This window comes from Musa acuminata, chromosome BXJ3-4 (assembly GCF_036884655.1).
Source record: "Musa acuminata AAA Group cultivar baxijiao chromosome BXJ3-4, Cavendish_Baxijiao_AAA, whole genome shotgun sequence".
Lineage (NCBI taxonomy): Eukaryota > Viridiplantae > Streptophyta > Magnoliopsida > Zingiberales > Musaceae > Musa > Musa acuminata.
The window spans coordinates 3,047,501-3,069,342 of NC_088352.1; the positions used below are offsets into that span (position 1 = coordinate 3,047,501).

The window sequence follows — 21,842 nt, forward strand, 5'->3', positions numbered from 1 at the left end:
TATATTGATTTTCAGGCATACCTCTGACTTGAATCTAACACCAAAGGGAAGTTTCAGGGATTGCAAAGATAATTGCAGATGCAGGCTATGCAGTCTTTGCCATGGACTACCCCGGTTTTGGGCTCTCGCAGGGCTTGCATGGCTATATCCCGAGTTTTGATGGAATGGTAGACCATGTTATCGAGCAATATGCAGCCATCAGAGGTCAATATCATATTACTTCTTTTGGTATATTCCATTCAGCATTGTAGATGGATAGGCTGATCATGATGCAATTTTTTTGGTCGTGTGCAGCTATGGAGGGAGTTAGAGAACTACGTCACTTCCTCTTGGGGCAATCGATGGGTGGAGCTGTTGCACTTAAAATCCACTTGAAGCAGCCAGAGGAGTGGGATGGAGTGCTTCTTGTGGCGCCAATGTGCAAAGTAAGATGTCTTGCACATAAATGTTTGCCAATTAAATATGTGAATTTCGTCTAGTCAGTTGGTTATTGACAATAAATATTAGATATTCCCCACTTGGTGACTTTAGTTTATCAGATTTCTTTAATTCTGACCGACAATTCTTCATGATTCATATTTTATTATAGATTTATATACAAAAAAGAAAGAGGATACTATTACTGTAGTTTGTGAAATTTCATTGCTGTTAAGCTAATACCTGAGTACCTGGAAAAGATAACTTATAAGCAGCAATGAGAGAGCAAGTTTTATAATTTCATTGGAAGCTGGAAACTGTAGATAACAACTTGAACAAGACAATCATATTTATGATTAGAAGTTGTCATAAGCTTTTGTTAAAAGATTCCGTGCTGGTTCTATGATGTATATGTTGCGTGCTGTACAAATAGGTGACGTAATTGTTTTTGGACCCTTTGGAATAATTTAAACATGAATTGGCATGTCATCTTATAGAATTTCTGTACAACATAACAAATCAGTACCATAATTTGTTTCATTGTGGTGCTCTTCACTGTGGCAATTTATATTTGAGGAGCAAAATTATCTATTATACTGTTTGTCAGTTTGATTTCCTAGTAGATTTGCATAAATGCAGGCAGAGATATATGGAGTTTCAACTACAACACAACACAAAAATGAATTTTCTTCTATGAGACTTAGTGATGAATTTTGGGTGGCATTGATTGTCAATCGTTGTGGCATTTTGTCTTTATTAAAGTTCTGTTGGAGAATGACAAGAACCAGAAATGACTAAAGCATGGAAATTGTCCAATCTAATATTGATGTTATCCATACTTAGCTTTATGCTAGTGTGATGACAATACCTTAATTACAATATTAATTTTCTGAATTTGTAAGATTGCAGAAGAGGTGACACCACCAGGACCTGTTTTGAAGGCATTAACTCTCATGTCATATGTTTTACCTGAGGCAAAGTTATTTCCGCAGAAAGATCTAGGAGTCTTGTCATTCAGAGATCCAACGAAAAGAAAAGTGGTTTGTTTTCTCCCACTGTTTTACAGTATGAAAACTATTTTAATATAATTGAAAGTCGTAATTTGTCTTCTTTTTTTCTTGTTTTATCTGTATTGTCCAGTGTTTCTTCATTTTTTTACCTCTTCTATTCTTTTTATCTTTTTTTAGAATCAAGCCTGGTGAGGTTCTCCTGCAGTCTCTTCTTGAAAAAGTTCATAGTAGAAATGATTTTATATTCTTTCACTTATTTGATAACGTTGAGGAATTTAAAGGGAATAAATCTATTATAATCTCTGCTATGCCAACTTATTGTGAAAAACCATTATTCCAAGTGCATATTCAGATATTATGGACGAATCTTGTTTGCATCACCAGAGACCTATGTGGAATCATCCTAGATTCCAGTCAAGGCAGTAATAATTTACATTTTGCATCAGAATTAATTTATTAGTCAGACTAGTATTTTCACAATATTGTACAAATTAACTATACAAATTTGCTCAAATGCTTACCGAGGACATCGATTTTGTGAATCAGGAAATTAACCTGTGTGACACAACAGTAAACCTAGGAGCTCTCTTTTTTTGTGTGTGATGCATTCAACCATAAATTAATATATTTGCGGTAAATAATAAGTGGAGCAAGTAACTACTTGTCCGAAACTTCAACAAGTTCTCTGTTGTGTGAAGTAGCAAGTAACCTTCAGACTGTAGCTTTAGGCTGGATCATTAATCTATCCAGTATTATTTACCTATAAAAAAAAGTTCCAGCTACCTATGACAGATCCATGAATTTTCTTATTCAAAATTTTTTTTCCTTATCCCTGAAAGAATAACTTCTAGCTGAACTCCTGGCTATGCTCATTGGGAAATTGCAGGAGGTTAACCCTCTAAAGTATTTATCTCGCCAGTCCAAATGGATGGGATTTTATAATCTACTTTTACTGCACGTGTTTCTTAATCTAAAAGCTCTCTCCTTCTCGTTCCCTTTTTATACTCAAGGGGATCGTCCTCTATGACCATGAGGGTTAGCCATATTAGGAATAAAACCATGCTAGATGCTGATTTTTATCAGTTGCTTAATAACGTGTTCTTCCCCAAAATTTGATGAGCTGCCTAAGAGAGCCTCTTCATTTTTTGATTCAGGGGTTGTCCTCTGTGATAACTAGTAGTTATCTGTTGTCCTTTTACTATATTTTGTATACAAACTTTTGTCACCATATACTCCTAGTATAGCTGTTTATATCTGTTTTTCCTTGTTTATAGATCCGCTTTCTTAAAGTTGTGTGGATTACTGCTTGAATTTGTACTGTATGTATTTTACCAAAGATTTTAATATTAAGTCACAGTTGTTACTTGTAGGCCGAGTTAAATGTGATTTCATATTCGGACCAAATGCGGTTAAGAACAGCTGTTGAGCTAATAAAGGCTACGCAAGATATTGAGTCACAACTGAAGAAGGTCAGCTTCTTATGTGCATTCTTAGTAACTTTGCAACCGTAGCAAAAACATTTATTTTAACTGGGTGTGCAAAATTACTATAATTGCGGCATCAAAAAGTGAAAAATAGATGCAAAAGAATGTGTGCATTGATGCGCTAGAGGTAGCATGTAAGAGAGCATCCTTTCCTTGTTTATAAAACTAATCCAAGATCAAAGCTTCATGGCAAATCCCCTAGTGGTCTGGTAATACTTGCTATGGCATGGCGCTGGGTGGTGTGCTGGCCAGCACAAACCTAGCTTGACCCTGCTTCTATTTTGGTGCACCGCTGCGATGGCATGATGAGGCGACTTGTGTTGATACCTTGTTGGCATTCTATGATTAGCCAGCATGGAAATCCATGTCTACTCTGACATTGTATTTCTTCTGTGAAGGACATTTATGTTGACCATCAAAATCCCTCCTTTCCCTCATCCACATTCATTCTTCAAACTACTCTTCTTCAAGGTGCTTTATTGCTTTGTTCACCTTTTATACAATGATAAATCTTTTGTAGTTTTCAAAGTTACTGCATGCTATGTTGTCCATGCTAACAGGAACGATCAGAAGAAGCATGGCCTGCATACTTGAAGCAAAATTCAGAATTCTGATCACTCTTAAAATCTTTCAGGTTCGTTCTCCATTGCTGATTCTTCACGGAGCTGCAGACAAAGTCACGGATCCAAATGTGAGCAAAATCCTCTACAATATGGCTAATACAAATGACAAAACCCTCAAGCTGTATGAAGAAGGCTTTCACTGTATTCTGGAGGGAGAGCCAGATGGAAGGATCTCAAGTGTCATTAATGATATCATATCATGGCTAGATTCTCATTCAGATAAGAATTAGTTGCCCTTAAGTATTATTCTTTGCTGATGCAGAGAGTGCAGATTCAAATACTTAATACTTTTGTTGTATCTTCGGCATCTTTTGATGTTTTGCCACAATCAAACAGTGTCTAAGAAACTATTTACTGCTAATATATGTCTAATTTTCTGGCTCTTTGATTACATTAGCAACCTTATCAAGCCATCTTTACATCCCTGCATGACAAATCCAAGACTGTTAGTATACTCTCATCTGACACTTTCTGTAGGTAATGTATTTTATGATCCCATCGAACCGAATCGAAGTCGAGGCCATCTGTGAAAAAAATACTTAAAACATATTACCTAAATTTTCACCTATAATCACAAAATAATGATAATAATAATCAACATCACCAGGATATTATCAAGTAGTGATTTGCTGGCACAGTTGCAATTCAAGATAAGGTATGCATGAATAAGGAGGATGAAAAGGACAAGATTGCCAACTCCCTTAAACCAAATCCCATCACTCAGCTAAGATTTCCTGAGTCTGCTTCCATCCATCTCAATCCCTTGGAACAAATTCATGGAGTTGACACAACACAGCTAAATTTACTGTTTCAATCAGCATCAACCACCATCCAAGTTCATGATGGATTCTTTTTTCTCCTCATTTTGATCAATTTTATTCTTATTCATCTAATTTTGTTCACACTGTTGATTTTTTTTTTGGGGGGGTACCATTAGCTTAGTCGACACGGCTAACATCATTGTTTAGTCACATCAAATGCACGACTTTAGTGTTGTCGTAATTAATAATCTAACCCTTAATTTGCTAAATTAGTCACTTCTTATTTTTTTTCTTTTATCTTTTTTACTCTTATTTTCCTTTTTTTACTCAGAACGAAGAAAAATATTTACACGTGAAATAAAGATAAGAATCATAGGATGAGATAAAGATTAATCTTACACGATTAAAATTTCCTGATTCATATATCTAAGTTCACTCGTGTTATAATATGTCTTTATATTTTTTGCTGTATAATAATAATGGCCTAACATTTTAAAGCTAGGAAAAATAATATATATATCTATATATATATATATATATATTCCAGCTCAAAAAGCAGCAATCTTTCAAGGAGCAATATTTGTTTTGGTACCCGCTTCCCGTTACCCTCCAACCTAGGTGCCTCCATCTCCTCGCGGGCCCATGGACGGGGCGCCCTTCACCACCAATCAGAGGCAGGTAAATGACACGAGCAAGAATTGTATCTCGGCAGCAGAAGTCGGGTTCAATTCCATCCTCCTGCGCCACAAGTGTGTCAAGAGATGCCACGTTGACTCCATTGGTGTGTGGGGGACGACAGACAAGCAGGGTGACAAGAACCCAACCCAACACAACCCGGCGTCGCCGCCCACAGAAGACGATCCAAAACCAGGAAACCGGTCAAGCCGTCCTTGTACTGCTTCCACAAAACCGGGAGTACTATCATTGCCACCATCACCAGGTTTCCCTTTCCTGTTCCTTCCTCTCCCCTTCCTCACTGTTTTCACGAATAGCATTCCCATCGTCCTCTTTTACTGGGCTTCGACGACACAGCCGCAATTATGTGTCCTCCGAACGTGCAAGCCACGCGCTGGTCTCCCTTTTTCTTCACCTTTTTTTCTCCCCCAAAAGATTCCTGCAATCAAATCTTTTGAGAGAGAGAGAGAGAGAGATGGTAAAATGGAACCATTTCGATGGTATGATGTTGATGATGATGATACGTCGGCAAAGCAAACCCGCTTTCCGAGTCTCTGGCGAAACCAGTGGCCATACTTGAAACCCACGGCTGGTCTTCCCATGGAGTTCCAACCACTTATATAGGCCCCCCTTGCTCCTCTTCTCTTCGCCCACGTCTCACCCGCCTTCGCTTCTTGTATTGATAGAGAGGTAGGATCGGCGCCATGAGGATGAGCTGCAACGGTTGTCGGGTGCTGCGAAAGGGGTGCAGCGACGACTGCAGCATCAGGCCCTGCCTGCGGTGGATCAAGAGCCCCGAGTCCCAGGCCAACGCCACCGTCTTCCTCGCCAAGTTCTACGGCCGCGCCGGCCTCATGAACCTCATCAACGCCGGCCCCGACCACCTCCGCCCTGGTCGGTACAACTACCGCGTCTTCTACTTTTAGTACTGGTACAGAATTCTGCTCGTTGCGGATGATGATAAGCTGAAACATCCTTGGATTCTTGCAGCGATATTCCGGTCTCTTCTGTACGAGGCTTGCGGCCGGATCGTCAATCCGATCTACGGCTCCGTGGGCCTGCTGTTGTCGGGAAGTTGGCAGCTCACCCAGGCTGCGGTGGAGGCGGTGCTCAAGGGCGCCCCCATCGTCCAGATCCCGTCCGAGACGGCGGCATCCACCCCGACCCCGCCGCTCAAGGCCTACGACATCCGGCACATCTCCAAGGACCCCGGAGCCGGCGGCTGCGCTCGTGCGGCCGCCGAGCTACACAAGGTCAACAAGGCTGGCTCCCGGTTCAAGCGCTCCGGCGCCAAGGCCGCCCGTCCGGCCGCCATCCATCCTCTGGAATTCCACGAGTCCACGGGCAGCGACTCGACCGAGCCGGCGGCCGATGCCGGCGTGGGCGAAGGAGGGGACGAAGAGTGCCAGGTGGAGGAGAGCATGTCCTCGGCGGACATAGCGGAGGCGTCGTCCCACGTGAGCCAAGGCGAGCCTGACCGGGCCGAGGCCGAGGAGGACGACGAGGTGGGTCTGGAGCTCACCCTCGGGTCGGGACCGTTCTCCCGGTCGCATCGAGACGAGGCGCGGCGCGTCCACGACCCGGACGCGTGCACGACCGATCTCGGCCTGGCGTCGTAGCATAAACCAAAGCAGGCGGCGACGGTGGAGAACGAAGATGACTCTGTTTTATTTTCCATTTTTATTCTCTTTTTTGTGTTTCCCTGAGAAGAGAGGATTAGGGGGCTTTGACAATTTGCTCCCTTGATGTAAACTTGATCTCTGCATGCACATATATCACATGAAACAAATGAATCACAGGGGAGGGAAGGTGAGGTCAATGTTCGGCCATGCTGTTCTGCAACCATTTGTAGGGCGTACAAGTCTGGTTTTAGGAAGCTGGGCGACATGCAAGTCCAAACTAACGAGGGGAGGAGACATCAAAGGAACCACCACTCTTTCGAAGATGGCGAGGACCTTCCCACACGTGCATGACATGTGCCGGAACAAGCGCTACATAGTTTTCATCATATTAATATTAGTAGTTAGGTTGTAAAAGTCAGGTGCTGCTAATTTGGCACAGCGGAGAATGCTTCTCGAGCCAATGAGAAGCAGCCACATATCCAAATCTAAATGTGAAAGGGAAGAGGAAGAGATCCCAATTGTCAAAATCGGTCAACAAAATAAAGGAGACAAGATTTTGACTCGAGTTCTTTAGCAACAATAAATTGAGAGACCAGTCTTTTAAGGTTTTTATTTATTTATTTATTTATTTATTTATTTATTTTATGTCGACATTTTGACATTTTATTATATGTTATTTGCATACAAACAAACCAATCGGGAGAAAAAGGAAGAATCAATCGATGCTGCTGTCGAGGGAGGTGGTGATGGGGCCACTCTCATGTCTTATTGTCATCTTCTTGGATCTCCATGATAATTAAGATGTGAGGAGCATATTTTTGTCATTAATCAGGAGAAACACCTTGAATAAAAAAAAGAGAAAAAGATAATGTTTTGATTCTAAAAGTAATTATCCAAAATATTTCCTCACAAAAAATAAAATTTGCATTGTTCTTCCATCCATACCGAGGAATCAAACGAAAGTGGGTGTACAACGATTTAGAACTCCCTTCATACCAAACGAGGATCAGCTGAGATGATGCAGCTCCTGAGTTGTGCCCACCACAACCCTATCCCAAAACAGTCACCATCTTTGTTATCACTTGCAGCAGGAGGAGAACAGGGAATAGGACAGTGGAATCGTTTGACTAATTTAGTTGGTAAAGATTTTGACAGATAAGATTTTAAACTCACATCTTACTTGTGTTACTCATCTTTCTAAAAAAAATAAAAAAATCATTTATAAATCTTAGTACCATTTTGGTTGCACATAGTCAATGTCATAATGGTTTAGAAGAAGCTATATGTGTTTCTTATTCATAAAATTAATAAGATATATACATTTATAGGATAATTGTAATAAATATAAATTGATATGAAACTGAATTATTAAACGGAGGTACGTGAATAAGAGAAAAAGAGAGATGATGGTGGTAAAACAAATGGAATAGATACATATGAAACATATTTTGATAGTGATTTATATCGTCGTGACCTTTTGCTTGTATAGTCTATGGGATAAGTTAACTTTGTAGCTAAAATATTTAAACTGAAGTTAATAATGATACAGCTATCTGAACTAATATTCCATCTCATACGTAGAACTAATAGGGATCTTATGTAACTGCTGGCTGACGGATTCCACCGTCCTATTCCATGTTTTCCTGCTGCAACTGATGATAAAGATGGAGACTGTTTTGGGATAGGCCTGCAGTTTGCATAACTCAGGAGCTGCATCAACCCAGCTGATCCTTGATGTTTGGAGTGAAGGGAGCTCTCAATCTTTCCACTCCCACTTTCTCGTTCTTTTGGTACGGGAGAGCAAATTTTTTTGTGTGGTTAGTTTAAGAATCAAACATGTATCCTTTTCTTTTCTTTATCCAAGGTGTCTCTCTTGACAACATGATCATGCCTTCCATTTTAGGTTCATCAAGCTGATAGAACTAAATACCTCATTGGATTATATCTTAAAAAGTTTACCTTAATAATTATAAAACATTAAGCTGGATTCTCAATTTTCCTTGATCGGACGGGCTAACCCAGGTGTGATCATGAAGGGTAGTCGATGAGATTGCACCCAACCATATGAGTTATATAAGTTGGATTATATAGATCTATGTAAATTGAATCATAGCATTGAGTGACATTAGTCGAGTTAAACCAGACCTAAGTTGGAGTTGATCCGCTCTAGTCAATTGATTCAACCGAGTCGAATCTATTTTAGATTGGACTGGAGTAAGAGTTGGCTTGAACATCAAGACATTATCAAATGGGGATTACTAATGTTATTGTCATGATTCAAATAATTAAATCAATATTAGTTGATAATCTAAAATAATACATTAAGATGTTGACATTATTAAAATTATTAATTAGTTTTCCTCATCTTTATATCATGATACAAAATTCAAATCAATTAATTGAATCTAAAATATGCATCATACCATTTGGTTACAATGAAATAATATAATTGATCAAAATCAACAATTGACAGAATACTAAATAATTAAAACATCAATTAAATATTTTAAAAATTAAAATAAGAAAATGAAAAACCTATTGTTTTCCTAGAATGATGATCACTACCGATCCTTCATCGCGAGCGATCACCTCTCACACCAATATAGATGAAAAGGGAGGAGTCCTCACGAGTTTATATAAGAGATGAGAAATTTTTAATGAGATATAAAAATATAATTTTATATTCATTTTGTCTTTATTAAAAAATAATAAAGTTATTTTTTATATGTGTGTTCAAGATTAAAAAAATGTTTTAATGGATGAAATAAAATCCCTTGTAAGGGTAATAATATTAGACAGTATATAATAGCATCTTAGTTAAGAAACAAAAATTAAGATGATTATATTTCTTCCTCTTTAAAGATTTGGTCTCTAAATTAAGGAAAGAGATCTGAGTACCTTTTTTTCCCTTAAAGATTTGCTCCTGAAATTTGATTTACCCTAAAGAAAGATTTCCACTTAACGACTTAGTTTTTAATACCTTAAAGAAAGAGATATTGATACTTCTTTTTAAAATCATCTTTCATATGATGGACTTTCACTAAAGGTATTAAATACTATTTTCTTTCTTAGATTTGAATCGATTGCTCCAAACAGATAGCATCATCTACTTTTGGAGTATTGACACATTAAACATAAACATATTATGTATATAAGGTCGTTATTAAGCAACTGATTAAATCTTTTGTAACATTTTAAAAGCACCTATACAATACATGTCTACAAGCTAATTTTTGTTTTTGCTAGAATCTCATGACACATCTTGTAGGTGATACCTTCACGATGATATGAACCCTAACTTCAAATTATAGATTTTTATCTTTTTTACTTATATGACCTTTTAATAGTTGATTCTATATTGTTGACAATAACCTATGATCCTTGAGATAATATTAACTTGTTGCTAAATTGATTGGGATATGAGAAATTCTCATTCTTTAATATTACCTATGTTTCCTCTCATAATTTTTTTTTTGGCAAACTAATATTTTGAGATGGCTTCATGTCTTATTACCAATAAATCATAATATATTTTAGTACTTTTTATAAAGTATAATAGGTCTTATTCTATAGTCTTACTCTAATTTTTGTTTATAAAAATATAGGATGAGTGTATAGAACATATAATCAATGGTTGAGTCCAATTGAATCATCCTTTGGTTGTCGAAATTTTAATCTTAAACCTTAAGTTGATGGTTTGAATGTATGACTCTCTTTATTTCTTTGCATAGAAAAGATTGCACCCTTAAATAAGCAAGAAGTCCATGATGTGTCTTACTCAACTGTTTCTAACAACATTTGAAGCTCTCTAAATACTTAAATAGACTCTTTATATACACAAAGTACATAAGGACATTTGTATCTCTTGCTTAGCATAAAGACTATGCTGGCTTTCTTAAGAAGGTGATAATTAATATTGAAATCATATTCTTTTACAAAATCCAATTATTTTCATTGTCTTGTATTTAATTCTTTTTGTATAAAGATTTACCCAATGTTTCTATTATCTATAAGTATTTCAAAAGTCTAACTATATAAATAGTGCCTCTAAATCTTTTATACAAAAAATTACAACTCTGTATTAAAACACAAACACATCCTTAGCACAATTATTTGGATAGTCAATAACATGTGTGTTTATCACCATTATTTGGGACTTATCAAATTGATTCCAAAGGTAGGCAAAGTAGATTTACACCATGGATGCTATTGTCTCCTTGTTAATTAACTTCATTCTAACCATATCTATCAACACCATGGATTTAGCAAGTACATTATTTTCATCAAGCTTCATAATTCTTGAATTGAACATAACCAGTTGAACCATTTTAAAACATGTCAGCTAGTTAGAAAATAAAATTTAAGGTGATCACATTTCTCCCCCTTTTAAGATTTGGTCCACAAATTTTATTAGTTACCTGAAAGAAAGAGATGTAGTCACCTCTAATCCTTTTCCTTATTTAAGGATTTGAACCATAAATTCTATTTACCATAAGAAAAGATATGCATATATATATTTCTCCCTCCTTTCCCTCTAAAGATTTGTTCTACAAAATTGATTTAAGATACTGATACTTCTTTGTCAATAGGAGGTATTATTTAATTTATTTGATATATATATATATATATATATATATATATATATATATATATATATATATTTCTATAATCTAGATCGACTACTCTAAATAGATGATAAGATCAATATAATTTTAGAGTATTGGCATATGAAACATTTTGAAGGTTTGGAGGCAAACCCACCCACCCACCCTATAAGCAATGGATCATAATTCAAAAGAATCTACATGCGTGGGAGTTAATTTACCTTATTGCTTGAAACTGATTATAACCCCTCTTGTTAGAGATCCTTTCAAGAAGAGAGAATCCCCGATTATGTAAGATATGCTCGAGGTTTTTGTGATCTATTAGTATTTCAAGAGTATAACCATATAAATAGTTCTCCAAATTTTCAATGTTAAAATTATAACAAACTCTAAACCATGAGTATAATAATCGACTACTCACTTATTATGCTTTAAATCATAATCTTGAATTGAAGCAATATTATATACTACAAATTCTTCACCTAGACACACTCGTTAAGACAATTTTTGGTTGTCTGATCATATCCTTGTTGAGCCAACTAAGGTCTTCTTCTGCATCTTTCTTAGTTTGAACTTAGCGTGCCATCAACATGTTCGAATTCAAGATAATTGAACCTTGCAATATATAGGGGTTGTTCCAGATAAATACTCCTCCGATGTTTAAGTTAGTTTAGGATTCAAACAATTCGATAAAGATTATTAGAAGTTTTAGTTTACAAGCAACGTACCTATGAGGCATTTTTTTGGTGGTCTCTTAAGAGCATCAATTTTATGATTGACACTTCTTATATGGAGCAGTTGTGCGTTTCTCTCGGCTCTAATTATGATCGTATCTTGTTGAGCTCTAAAACATGATAATGATTTAGCCAACTAAGTTAGATGATGCCACCGTGTCGATCAAGTAATATCGAGATTTCAACCAAGTGGCATCGATGTCTCGATCATGTAAAATCGAGGTATCAATCATGTATAGCATTCATGTGTCGATTAAATGATGTTAAGATATCGACTAAATGACTATGAGGTATCGACTGTGGCATCAATGTGTCGATTAAGACCTTACTCAAGTATCAACATTAATTAGTTTCTTTTTCATTTCTTAGAGGTTTCATTAAAACTTATCATCCCAAATAAATTATATTTTTTAATATAAATCTTATATAAAAAAAGAATTGATATGTTTGAAAATCTTCCTGTATCCAACCGACCTAATAGACTCTCGATAAATGCAACCTTGTCAAAACAAAAACTACTCTTCTTCCTCAACTTGGTATACTATTTCTCATTTTACAATCTCAAAAATATCTTAAGGTTCATGCTTTGTCTATCATTGAAATTTATCTCATCAATATATATATATATATATATATATATATATATATATATATATATATATATATATATATATATATATATATATATATGCACACACTTACTATTGAATTTTATCTCAAAAACAGGGCGAAATAAGCTGCTGAGAAATATTTACTTTTGCATTCACGCAGTTTTTAGACATCTTTTTCTATCCTTCTTTTGCCTCGTCCAATCGATAAGGATAGTAACTGGACGAACTGTGTAGACAAAATAGTTGTCTTTTGGATACATCCAAGTGTGGCACACAAATTCTTCAACTCACGTGAAACATATGGTGAAAGATCAGCATCCAAGTCTGAGAAACCTACCTGTATTTCGATCGAGTCTGCAAAGATGTCTAAATTGTTCAGCCTGATGCTTGTCTCAGAGCTGAGAATGAAGTTTCTGAGACCTCCTCGGGAACCTTCCACTTACCTTCTTTCAAGTTTTGGAATAGATGATGGTGGCTGTGGCTTCTGATCTCTTACAAGACTGAAATCTTTGTGTCAGCTTGATAGACAAAAGGGAAACGCAACCTCTCGCCATGATCAACTTCTGGATTCTCCACAGAAGCTAGCTTTGATGGTGTTTCCAGGCTTGGTTAGGAATGCTGGGTTGGTTTATCCATTCATATAGGGAAACGCAATCTCTAGTGCTGTAGGAACTCATCAGAACCAGTCGATCACCAGGCTTTGTTAGGATTGCTGGGGATGGTTTATCCATTCCAGATCGTAAGCAGCCACCACCGGCTGACCTCTCCACCATCAGAAGAACAACGTGACGTTGTCTCTCACACATGTAACGCGTGCACTCATCTGCTCCCTCCCTCGTGTAGAGCATGCAATGGGAGACCAACCTGCAAGTTTCCGCTTGTTTCGGCCTTTTACCTTTTCCTTCTCAGAAGTTGATGGATGACATCAACCGCATGTGCATTCTCTGTGGATCAACAGGATTTCTTTCTTTCCTTCGTTTCCCTTGTTTTGGCTTGACACATTGGACAAGCTTAGTACCTTCGCGACGGGTTTCCTCCATGAACTTAAAAAGTAGTCAACAATTTTGACTTGTAAACTTAGACTATCCAATTTTGTGTTAAATGACCCCGGCATGTGCGGTAAATCTCATTTATTGATGCTTATTGTGGCGACAAGACTCGTGGTCTTCTCTTACCAATGACCAATATTTCCAAATCTTAACTGCTTTTCCTACTCCCACCCAAAATTCTACCTGGCTTTTTATAGGTGCCTGCAGCGTAATCCATTTGTCTTCTCCAATTACTGGGAAGTTCAATGACTGCGTAGTAAGGAAATGGGTGGAAGAAGTGTTTTTGCAAACCATCTTTCACGTTCGTCTCTTTTTTTGCGTGTCCCGCGGCGGAAGTCCATTGACCGCCACCCGAGTGCGTCTTTGACCATCCATCCGTCGTCCCGCCCGATCACCATCCTCTCCGTCCATTTACCTCTGACGAGAAATCCTCACCGTTGCCTGCTAGTCCCATCGGTCGTCTGTGTTCCGTGCCTCCTCGCGTGCGACTGTGGTCAGTCGATGGTAACGATGAAGCGTCAGCAGATTAGATGTCACCGTAAAACATGGGACACGTAGATTCCCATTTATAAACGAGTCCATATAGAAGACGTGGCTAATAGAGCCTGGAAAATTTGACGTTTCCAATCGGAGAGTTGATAGAGAATCCCTCAGCCATCTCTTTATATAGAGCGCTCCGACTCGGAAACGTCGCTCGGCTCCCCCTTTCTTCTTCTTCGAACCCCAATCCTGGTGTTTGTCCGGCGACAAAGGAGAGAATTTTTGGTATAAAGATCGGCTTTTCGCTGTGACACGATGCGGGCCGCTTGCTCTCGGACTATTGATATGGCGATCCCCTTTCCACATCTCCTCCACCACGACCGGTCCCAACCAGTGGCGCCCCCGCCTACCTGCGCCGCCCGGTCCCAGGACGAGTTGAAGCGCGTCGCCGCCCACCGTGCCGTGGAGTTCGTGCAGTCAGGCATGGTCCTCGGCCTTGGCACGGGCTCCACTGCCGCCCACGCCCTCGACCGCATCGGCGACCTTCTACGCTGCGGTGCCCTCCGGGACATCGTCGGCATCCCGACCTCCGAGTGGGCAGCCGCCCGCGCCGCGGCCGCCGGCATCCCCCTCTCCGACCTCAACGCCCACCCCGTGGTGGACCTCTCCATCGACGGGGCCGACGAGGTAGACCCGGCCCTCAACCTCGTGAAGGGCCGCGGCGGGTCCCTGCTCCGTGAGAAGATGGTGGAAGGCGCCAGCCGCCGCTTTGTCGTCATCGTCGATGAGTCCAAGCTGGTGCCTTGCCTCGGGGCGAGCGGCCTCGCCGTCCCCGTGGAGGTTATTCCTTTTGGCTGGGCCCTCACCCTCCGTCGTCTCCGGAGCCTCTTCGAGGGCATGCCCGGCTTCAATCTCAAGCTCAGAACCGCCGCCACCGACGCCAAAGCCAATAGCTTCGATGAGAACGTGTTCGAACCGGAGGCATTTGTGACGGACAACAAGAATTACATTGTGGATTTGTTCTTCGAGGATGGGATCCATGGTGATCTCAATCTGATCAGTGACGAGATTCTAAGGATCACCGGGGTGGTGGAGCACGGGATGTTCCTCGGATTGGCATCATCCGTGATCGTGGCGAGGAAGGATGGGGTGGCGATGATGGAGAAGAAGTTAAATGGTATATAAGTGCAATATCTTACTTCTAGTTAGGCTAATTAAATTATGTTGTTCCCTTTTGTATCAAGGGAAGAAATCAAGATTACTTTGTGGCAATTAAATTGTTGTAGGCTGAAGAGTCATCAAACAAGTGGAGAATGTCTCCATGAAACATTGGCTGTTAAGAGCCAAAATTGATAAGATTTTAGTGTGACCCAAATGTCCGATGAATTAATTAATTGTTCGGTTCCATTTATACATTTGGGGACTAACTATTAAGTTCGCTCATGTGAAAGATTTCTAGCTGAAATCAAGCCTTACTTAATTTCCCATTGTCTTGCACCATGGTGGACGCTTTGCAATACTTGCAGTGAGCCCTTTTCGAGTTTGATGGATGATGTCGAGTAAGCTCTTGTTATGCACCGAAACTTCTGATGACGCATTTGGTTCCCAAGACATTCTAAAACCAACCTTCCTGCAATGGTACCTTAAACACATGCTATCATCCTAGCCAAGGACTAGGTAGAAAGTAGGCAATCTTTCTCCTAATTGGGTTGGAACGATGCCTAAAGCTGACAGCATTATTTGACTCACCAGGTAGGATCTCCAATCTGCTAGTTTGAACAAGGTTCCAAGCCGAGGAGGGTTCTCAAGCTTAACTAATACTAAGACATCAGCAAACTGGTTCACATCAAAATCTAATCAATTGATCGAGGCACGGTAGCAAGTTTGAGTTAATATTGCACACACAAAGGGAACGCTGGGAGAAAGAGACAGATACCCTGGACGATCCAAAATACAATGATGGTCAGTAGAAGCCATGCCTGACGTCTCTGTTCAACTGCATGATTTGGCACCAATCAATTTGATTCCAAACAGTAGGAAGCGTGGATTTGCAAAGTCGGCACTGCCCCTTCTAATCTTTTCCAAAGTCGGCACTGTAATGGGCACTTGACTCCAGTTTCTTTGCTTCATTCAGTTTTCTAACAGCCTGAAACACAGAAAGAGTGAAAAGGTTAGACAACTAACTGTAAAAGCCATTCAGTTTAGCTGAATGGTCGTACTACATTAAACAAAAAGCACATAAACAATAGCAAGCGCAAGCGACGCATTGCATGATATGAGAAGAGTTTGTACTTTGTACCGAACAAGAAATAACTTGTGCAAATAAATATTCTGCAGAAATAATATCTGGTCTTACCCACGGAAATTAAAAATTTAGCAATGATGCAGCAAAAATGGCTATTCAGTGAAACACTCCAGATTCCTGTGTAATTGTAGGATAGTGATCCTTATGTGCTAATTGTTCTACACTTCTTGGTGCATCGATGAACTTCAACGTACAGTCAATTTGTGTACAAAAGCAAACAAAAACAAATTATGTTGTTTGTTGCACAATGCGGCTCCAAAATACAATAGCTAGAATGGTATTTTTTTAACCTCTCTTCCAATTCATGTATCTAATAAAACTATACAAAAAAGAACTAGTTCCTACATTGAGTTGTAAAAGATTCACCTGAAACAAAGTTGACACAAAAGATAGATACCGTGAAGCAAGTATTAGTATCCCCACCCGGCCTACCAAGTAAGAATAAGAAAAAGAATCTTTACCTTCATGAAGTCCTCGTGAATGACGTAGTCACGTTCTGCACGAATTGCCGCCATTCCAGCTTCAGTGCAGACATTCCGCAGATCAGCACCATTGAAACCCTGAAATCAGACAGCATTGTCCAAATCATAAAGCAAATGATATGAGGACCATAATCCATGAACCCTGCTTCTCAAACAATAAAATAAATACTCACTTCCGCAAGTTTTACAACTGCTTCATAGTCTATCTCACCGTGTTTGGCTATACCAGCAGCATGAATTTTAAGAACCTCCATCCTTGCTTGTTCATTTGGTAATGGTATCTCTATCTTCCTGTCTAACCGGCCAGGACGAAGAAGTGCTGGATCCAGAACATCAGGACGATTTGTCGCCATAATCATTTTAACCTAGTAGACATTGAGGAAAAGAACACGACCTAATAGTAAATAGGTATACTGAATGAGATGGCGTGACTGAATAATAGATCCAGTTGTACGGTTCTAAATTTATGAAAGTAAGTGAGCATATAATTGGTAATGAAACAGTGGTATTTAACAACAATAATAACCTATGGATACGCAAGCGTATTCAATGGACACTTGACTGCTGATAGAAAAAAACCTGTTTGGGATAACACAAATAGCAGAGCCTTATGCATCAAACTTATGCATATGCATCCCCAGTATCTGTTGGCTTGTTCAGTAGAACTGTTCAATCATTTACAGGCTGATGAAAATAAATTCAGGAAGAAATGATCTCCCAAAATTTACAAAGAAAAAATTGTCACCAAACTATAATAAATAGATTACAATCATGAAATTACCAACAAGACAGCCTTGGTGACTTACAATGCACCATATAATATGGGAGAAGAGTTTCTTTTCATGAAAATCTCAGAGTCAAACAAAATTCTGTTTAAAGATATGTCTAGAACTCCCCAAGCACAATTAATGGTTAATGGATCTCCCAACATCTATAACCAAAATATAAGTCAAAGATGAATACAACTTATAATGCTATCGCTGAACTTAGAAATATACTTGGTAATGATACAAACAAAAAGATACTAATAATACATTCTGAACTAAACGTGTCAATCTCCAAGGAATGCAAAATAACATTCAACCTGAGGTACTTTTAATTGTGTCATAATCTCCTTGCTGTCCTTATAAATAACAACAGTTGGGTACAGAACATTTTGAAGACGTTGCAGAGGAAGGTACCTTTCCAAGCTGATCAAATCCATCCAGCTGATTCAGAAGTTCCATTAATGTCCGTTGTATTTCACGATCTGCGCTGGTTCCCTCACTAAAACGACGCCCACCAATGGCATCAATCTCATCCATGAAAATGATGCATGGCTTCATAATATGAGAGGAAAAATAGCATAAGTAAAATAGCATAAGTGCCATTATAACATAAAACTTAATATATCATTATAACACAGGAGAGGATGCACAAAATCTATTGTTTTAATTGAAAAGGCCAAAAACCAAAAGACAAAAGAACAATACTTGGTGGTCACGAGCATAATTAAACATTTCCCTGATCAAACGAGCACTTTCACCAATATATTTGTCAATAATAGCACTTGATACAACCTGCAAAAAGAATTGTTTATAAATCTATAAATCCCCAAGATAACATTTATTTTTAATCTTTATAAAGAATGAAGCTGTACCTTCAAAAAGTTGGCATCGATATTACTGGCAATTGCCCTGGCCAACAAAGTTTTTCCAGTTCCAGGAGGTCCATAAAGAAGAACACCCTGAAATGTTTTTAGATGCTTTAAAGCTAACATAGACTATGTGAAATGTGTAGTATGATTCTTCACCAATTTAACAAGTTGTTTAAAATAGCATATTTATGTAAGTTCATTTCATACATCCAGAAACAAGTATATCACATTGAGAGGCCAAAATTCCAAAAAGTGCCATCAACAAGCCTAACAATTACCTTTGGAGGTTTAATCCCAACTCTGAGAAAAAGCTCTGGATTCATGAGAGGGAGCTCAATGGATTCCCTCAGTTCCCGAATCTGATCAGACAATCCACCTACAGCAGAATAGCTGACATTGCCAGGATCTTCATGAAGCATGTTATACACAACTGGATCAACCTGGGAAGAAAAGTAACAACAAATGGATACTTTTGTTTTGAGAATAAACAAAAACGGAAGTCTAAGTTGACAACAATCTCCAGGTGTTCATTTGTTTACTCTTGAAAATCCTAGAACTCATTATTGCACTTGAGTACCTCACGTGGAAGAATGCGCATGATGGTAAGGGTAGTCATGTCAAGAACAACACGCGTTCCAGCTGTCAAATTCTCTTTGTCCACCTTACTTCGGCAACCAACAACATATCTCGGGCCACTACTAGCTTTCACTATAACTGATAAAAAAAGGAAAACAATGATTCAAAGTTAAAACAACTGTGCAAGAAATCAACACATAAAGATCGTCACAAACAAAGGACAATCGCACTATATGACAAACATTTTCAAATATAACAGAATCATATGTTTGCATTGATTGGAACACAAAATCTGACAAAAATGTATAATCTGATAAACAGTTTTAAGAATGCTTAGACCTGTAACAGTGAATGAATTTATAAATCATAAGATCCAAAAGAATAGACTTCTTTGGGAACAACACAATTTTTATCCTTCAGAATGCTTAGATACTGAACTAATTAAGATTCTTTACTGAAGTGGGCATCCTGCACCAGATGCACAAGATCCAAACAAATTAACATTAATAGTGGGCATCTGATACCAGATACACTATATCCAGCATGGCAATCACATGACATTGATTGATTATGTGTATGGTGATGGAATTCACAAACAGTCAACTTAGGCTTCGCAATGTTCGTTTCAAACATCAAGGGAGATCAATGAGGTATCAAGGAAAAGACTTGTAAGTAGTATGCATGTTTTATTTTAACAGAACTGACCCCCAGATACTACATTTTCCACGCCCAACCTAGCATGATCAATAAACAATTGCCAGGATTTCTTTTTGAATGATGATTTAAGAGAAAATACCTCATTTCATCAAAATATTATTATAAAATTTCAAACATAAAGTCTAATTAAAGCTTCAAAGATAGTAAATATTATTTTGTTTTACACTTAAAAGTTAAATACATAATCAATTTTTTAATGATATTTCATATACTTAATTATCAAGTAATTTAATATAAAACATGGAAAGATTTTAACAGATCACAATCACAGTTGATCAATACAAAATAAAATAATCAAATTGGATCTGATGATCAAAGGTATTTATTTTACCCAAAATATATACACCTATTTGTCAAAATCTGATAGCATCCTTACAGATACTTTACAGCAATATCATTCCAAATTTTATTTAAAGATCCTAATCACTAAATCATAAGATCCTCGAAGCATAAGCTCTAGGAACTTTACCTGAACTAAGCAATTGGGTCATGAAAAATAAGTCCCTTGTGAACATGCATCAGCCTAGAAAATGTTTATAATGCATTACTAAAATTAACTCGAACCTACAATGTACTAGAGATTAAAATAAAGGTTATAGAAGTCAAAAACCAATATGAACTTACAGCGCTCGTTATCAAGTGGCCGAAGGACCTCCCCAATAATCTGACCCACACTCTGAAGGGACTTCAAATCATCCTCCGTCTTCGTGAACTCTTTTCTGGCAGCCTTCAACTTATCCTTCACTGCACGTCCAACAAATCCCAAAAACGCCATCAATCACCGGAAAAATGATCAGAGAATTTCATGGAATCACGAACCCTAACGAGAACGGTATCACGGGACCAACCTGCGCGAATGCGGGACTCGATCTCCTTGCAGTTGAGCAGCTGCTTGCGGTACTCGCTCAAGGCGTTCCGCCGCCGGACAGCCTCTTCCGCCTCGCTCATTTTCGATTCCCCCTACTCCTCCTGTTGTCGGTCCTCTGCTTCGTGCACCTCGGATCGCCGCGATAGGCTCACGATCCGTACCCCACAAATAGTTTCTAGTCTATGGGCACAGGATGGAGGAGAAGCAGGAAGAAGAGGGACGGCGTCGCGAACCTAAGGCGATCGTCCGGTAGACTTTCCTCGCTTGCTTTCACTCCAAGAAAACCGATTAAATATACGTAAGAGAAGGGGAGGAAGGTGCAACTCGTCGGACTCGACCCGAGTTTCGACTCGGTGAGCACGACCCGCGTTACGATTTGTCAACACAGACTCTGATTTTTCGGTGGGAACCCGTTAGCACGACGTACCGAACCACCCAGGAAAACTTGAGAGGCCGACGTCAGCACCCGCGGGCACTGGGAGTGCGGCATGTATGCGGGTCCCACAAACCAGGGTGCCATATCGCCCGTGGAACTTTCACAAGGTGAATAATTCCCAAATCGATGAAAATTAACACCGAGAAGAGATCACATCAAAGAACTTAGCGAGTGAGATTCGATCAGGACCGTCTCTCACGCAACACCAGGTGGATCAGCTCGGTCAAAGCAGGACGAGTTCACCTGCTAAGAATCTGTCATCCTCATCCGAGTTAGATGTTTCGTAGGCTATTCAGAGGCATTAAGGGAGTCTTAATGCGTGTTTGAAGATAGATTATTCTCCTGGGAGTGGTAGGTACAGTGGAGGCAAATCTTGGAAGGACAAACATCATCTTCTGAGGCTTGTTTGTTGTCATTCATGTCTCCTTTCTTTGACCGCACATTCCCACATCTGACATGAACAGCGTTGCCGACGCACATCAACAACAGCCAACAAGAACGGTGACTCAAACGGAGGAAACAAGTTTGCCGTCTTGTCTCTCTTTCTCTCTCTTTGGAGTGTCTGGATTCTCCGGGAAGCATGTTTAGGACGAGAACGAAGTCTTTCCCAATTCTCTTCTTTTCCGTCGACCTCTCAAAAATGAAGTTTGACACCGATTGCCGTGTTCACATCTTTATAAGTCTAAGGTTGTCTTAATTAATGTTCATGAAAGGATAAAAATTACTGTGATTAGGATTCAAATTCATGGAAA

General features: G+C 38.9%; 4 protein-coding genes across 5 annotated transcripts in view; 3 read left to right on the plus strand and 1 right to left on the minus strand.

Annotated features, from left to right (window-relative positions):
- The window catches only part of LOC135635346 (caffeoylshikimate esterase-like), a 5,238-nt gene extending 1,313 nt beyond the window's left edge, over positions 1–3,925 (plus strand). For both annotated transcript variants that reach the window (XM_065146361.1, XM_065146362.1), the window contains 5 exons: positions 58–204; positions 295–425; positions 1,320–1,457; positions 2,798–2,896; positions 3,546–3,925. In XM_065146361.1, coding sequence (XP_065002433.1) covers positions 58–204; positions 295–425; positions 1,320–1,457; positions 2,798–2,896; positions 3,546–3,764 — 734 coding nt within the window. In that variant the 3' untranslated portion in view covers positions 3,765–3,925. The remainder of the gene's footprint in view (positions 1–57; positions 205–294; positions 426–1,319; positions 1,458–2,797; positions 2,897–3,545) is intronic.
- Positions 3,926–5,301: 1,376 nt separating this feature from the next.
- LOC103980149 (LOB domain-containing protein 41) lies at positions 5,302–7,157 on the plus strand. The gene is made up of 2 exons (XM_009396432.3): positions 5,302–5,864; positions 5,961–7,157. Exons 1-2 carry the CDS (start codon positions 5,675–5,677, stop codon positions 6,587–6,589), a joined length of 819 nt encoding a protein of 272 aa, XP_009394707.2. The 5' UTR covers positions 5,302–5,674; the 3' UTR covers positions 6,590–7,157.
- Positions 7,158–14,238: 7,081 nt separating this feature from the next.
- Positions 14,239–15,481, plus strand: LOC103980148 (probable ribose-5-phosphate isomerase 2). Its single transcript, XM_009396431.3, has one exon. The coding sequence runs from the start codon at positions 14,386–14,388 to the stop codon at positions 15,253–15,255; it is 870 nt and encodes a 289-aa protein (XP_009394706.2). The 5' UTR covers positions 14,239–14,385; the 3' UTR covers positions 15,256–15,481.
- Positions 15,482–15,910: 429 nt separating this feature from the next.
- LOC135637130 (26S proteasome regulatory subunit 10B homolog A-like) lies at positions 15,911–20,927 on the minus strand. Its single transcript, XM_065149577.1, has 10 exons — positions 20,635–20,927; positions 20,411–20,530; positions 19,071–19,207; positions 18,772–18,933; positions 18,497–18,583; positions 18,330–18,416; positions 18,039–18,176; positions 17,031–17,222; positions 16,837–16,935; positions 15,911–16,216 (listed from the first exon to the last, which is right to left on the minus strand). Exons 1-10 carry the CDS (start codon positions 20,732–20,734, stop codon positions 16,142–16,144), a joined length of 1,197 nt encoding a protein of 398 aa, XP_065005649.1. The 5' UTR covers positions 20,735–20,927; the 3' UTR covers positions 15,911–16,141.
- Between the last annotated feature and the right edge of the window lie 915 nt (positions 20,928–21,842).